Below are 3010 nucleotides of genomic sequence, written 5' to 3'. Positions count from 1 at the left end.
ATCATAACACATACATAACATTTACCAGATACTGATATTCATCTACTTTCTATGATTTACTGATATTAGTCCCTAATTTTTACTCCTCTAAGGGAGTGAGGTCATATAGCGGTTATATCTCCACCGCGTAAGGGTCATGTCATGGTTGGGATTCCCACCCATATACAGTCGACTCCTCACAGTGCCCAAAATCGTATGACAATCACAAGGGAAAAAAACAGAATTTGTACTCGACGAATTTTCGAAAACCAAACACATGCATAATCCAAAATTTAAACTTTTAAAACAAGCCCACTTACCTTGGTTTTTGAGTGCTAAAATGTGGGAGCACGGTTGCTTGGCTTGGATCACTCTTGTTTCTTACTCGGGCGGCACTTTGGCTCACTTTCTTGCTTAACTTTGGGACGATTTTTTATCAGAGTTTTGGCTATGGAATGCTACTGGAATTTCGAATATTTGTAGCTAGTATTTCGAAATTGGTGGTGTGTTGTGGAGAGAGGGTGATACGATCCCGCCCACGAGATCTTTGATTTGTCCCGATCTTTGAAACAAGTAATTGATAGGTGTGATAATCGGCTCTAGATCACGCGGCCTAGCAACAATTAATCAACGATAGGAACAATCGCGTTCAAGAGAACCTCCAAAGAACCCGTCCTTGGCAACCCTCGTGATATTCGATTGACAAACGCCACAAAAGATAAATCTTTTGATAAGTTTGATTTGATACGATGCAAAAGTTATAACGAAACTTAAGCTTGTTTTTGAGAGAATTCTCAAAGAAAAGTTTTATAAACTCAATAATTCAAAATATTCTGTTTTCAAACAATAAAATTCGTCTATATATTGATACCAAATCAAAAAGATATGAAATCTACTTGCCAAGATAATAAAAACTCTAAAATAGAAAAAAATCTGCGCCCAAACGTGTCATACACGGACACCGTGTAGGCCTCCGGGTAAGGGTCCGTGTATGCTCGGCCAAATTACTCTCCGGGCAAACAATGGACACGGACCCCGTGTACAGGTCCGTGCTCGGGTCCGTGTAGGCTCGGGATTTCTCTTCCTCAAGTGTAATGGACACGGACCTCGTGTACGGGTCCGTGCTCGGGTCCGTGCAGCCTCTGTTCTTCAAAATAATGCTTGAATAATGTTCCTTTGGCCCCAAACGTACTCCCATGCATCACGAACCCTGGACATCCTTGAACCTCTTTATTCGCACGTCATGCCCGGCTAGATTCATATCAGAGGGTGATGGCCTATTTATAGGTGAAGGAATGATGCTAAACAAAATAGTCAAATCATGTCCATAATTGGCCTCAAATCTCACGTTTTTGGCTCCAAAATCCCCTCCCAAAACTGAGTTATTTAGCTACCCGAAATGTTGGATTTATTCCTTAACCTCTTGCCCCTAATTGGTTCGAAAATATGGTGGCTATGTATAAGGATTTTTGTGCACCAGTTTGAGGATTCGTTTCTAATTTACCTTGTATCCATCCATCTCAATCATTAGGCATGTAATCTAGTAGGATTTTCGAAAATTTCTAGCAATATTCATGCTTTAATTCTTTTAGCCTTGTGTCCCAAGCTTGCAATAGATCCCACAAATTCGAAAATATCCATGTTCATGCATAAACTAATACCATTTAATTAAAGATTGTATTTCCAAAATATTCTCATCTAAATTATGTACACCAAAATTTTAGTGGTCTATCTTAAATTAGGGATGCATGTGTAGGTTTTCACATCTCTCCCTCCTTATGGGAAGTTTTTCCTCGAAACTTGAGCTGTCTCGGTCTCCAAATAGGTAGGGATATTCCTTACGCATCTTCTCTTCCACTTCCCAAGTTGCTTCCCGCTCGGTGTGGTTGGACCACTGCACTTTGACGTAGGGAATGGTACGTCGTCTGAAAACGTGTTCCTTGGTGTCCACGATTCTGATAGGGACTTCTTCGTATTTCAGTTCTTCTCCCAAGTTTCCTTCGATTATGAGTGGTTCTACCTCCAACACGTCGCTTGGGTTTGGAATGTACCTCCTTAGTTGGGATACGTGGAACACGTTGTTGATTCTTGACATGTTTGGTGGCAGTGCCAGTCTACATGTTAGCGTGCCCACTTTTTCCAAGATTTCGAATGGTCCAACGTATCGAGGGTTCAGTTTCCCGGCTTTACTGAATAGGACAACTCTTCTCATCGATGAGACTTTCACATAGGCCTTCTCGCCCATGTTTAACTCTATTGGCCTTCTTTTCAGATCCACCCAGCTCTTCTGTTGGTCTTGAGCTGCCTTGAGCTTTTCCCGGACAATTTTAACTTTGTCTACGATCATTTGTATTAGCTCGGGTCCCACCATGACTTTTTCTCCCACTTCATCCCAATACAGTGGTGACCGACATTTTCTTCCATACAGAGCTTCATTTGGTGCCATTCCAATGCTGTTGTGATAGCTGTTGTTGTATGCAAAATCAATTAAGGGTAAATGAGTGCTTCAGCTGCTACTGAATTCAAGGGCGCATGCTCGCAGCATATCTTCTAAGGTTTGTATGGTTCTCTCAGTTTGCCCATCGGTTTGAGGATGATAGGCCGTACTTAAGGTCACTTTCGTTCCCATGACCTCTTGAAAGCTCTTCCAAAAGCGCGAGACGGACCTCGGATCTCTATCAGATAGGATGCTCACTGGCACTCCATGCAGCCTCACAATGTTGTCCATGTACAGTGATGCCAGCTTGTCGAGATTGTAATTCATGCGGACAGGTAGAAAATGAGTAGATTTCGTGAGTCTGTTTACGATTACCCATATATCGTCGTGGCGTTGCCTAGCCTTTTACAATCCTACCACAAAGTCCATGGAAATATGCTCCCACTTCCATTCGGGAATTTCCAAAGGTTGCAGTAATCCTCCAGGCCGCTGGTGTTCTGCTTTGACCTGCTGACATATCTGACATCTGCAGACGAATTCCGCTAAATCACTTTTCATGCCATTCAACAAGAAATTATTCTTGAGATCTCTGTA

General features: G+C 42.2%; 1 protein-coding gene across 1 annotated transcript; it reads right to left on the bottom strand.

Annotated features, from left to right (window-relative positions):
- Positions 1–1717: 1717 nt before the first annotated feature.
- LOC140957180 (uncharacterized) lies at positions 1718–2743 on the bottom strand. The gene is made up of 2 exons (XM_073414318.1): positions 2646–2743; positions 1718–2444 (listed from the first exon to the last, which is right to left on the bottom strand). Exons 1-2 carry the CDS (start codon positions 2741–2743, stop codon positions 1718–1720), a joined length of 825 nt encoding a protein of 274 aa, XP_073270419.1.
- Positions 2744–3010: the final 267 nt, after the last annotated feature.

This window comes from Primulina huaijiensis, chromosome 2 (genome assembly GCF_012295235.1).
Source record: "Primulina huaijiensis isolate GDHJ02 chromosome 2, ASM1229523v2, whole genome shotgun sequence".
Taxonomy (NCBI): Eukaryota; Viridiplantae; Streptophyta; class Magnoliopsida; order Lamiales; family Gesneriaceae; genus Primulina; species Primulina huaijiensis.
This window is presented reverse-complemented; position numbering and strand designations above follow the sequence as displayed.

What these genes read in the sequence shown, in the direction of transcription:
- LOC140957180 (XM_073414318.1), bottom strand. Translation starts at nt 2,743, where the DNA reads ATGAATTACAATCTCGACAAGCTGGCATCACTGTACATGGACAACATT. An exon ending in CTATCTGATAGAGATCCGAG is followed by an intron (nt 2,445 to 2,645) that starts GTCCGTCTCGCG and finishes ATACAACAACAG; the next exon opens with CTATCACAACAGCATTGGAA.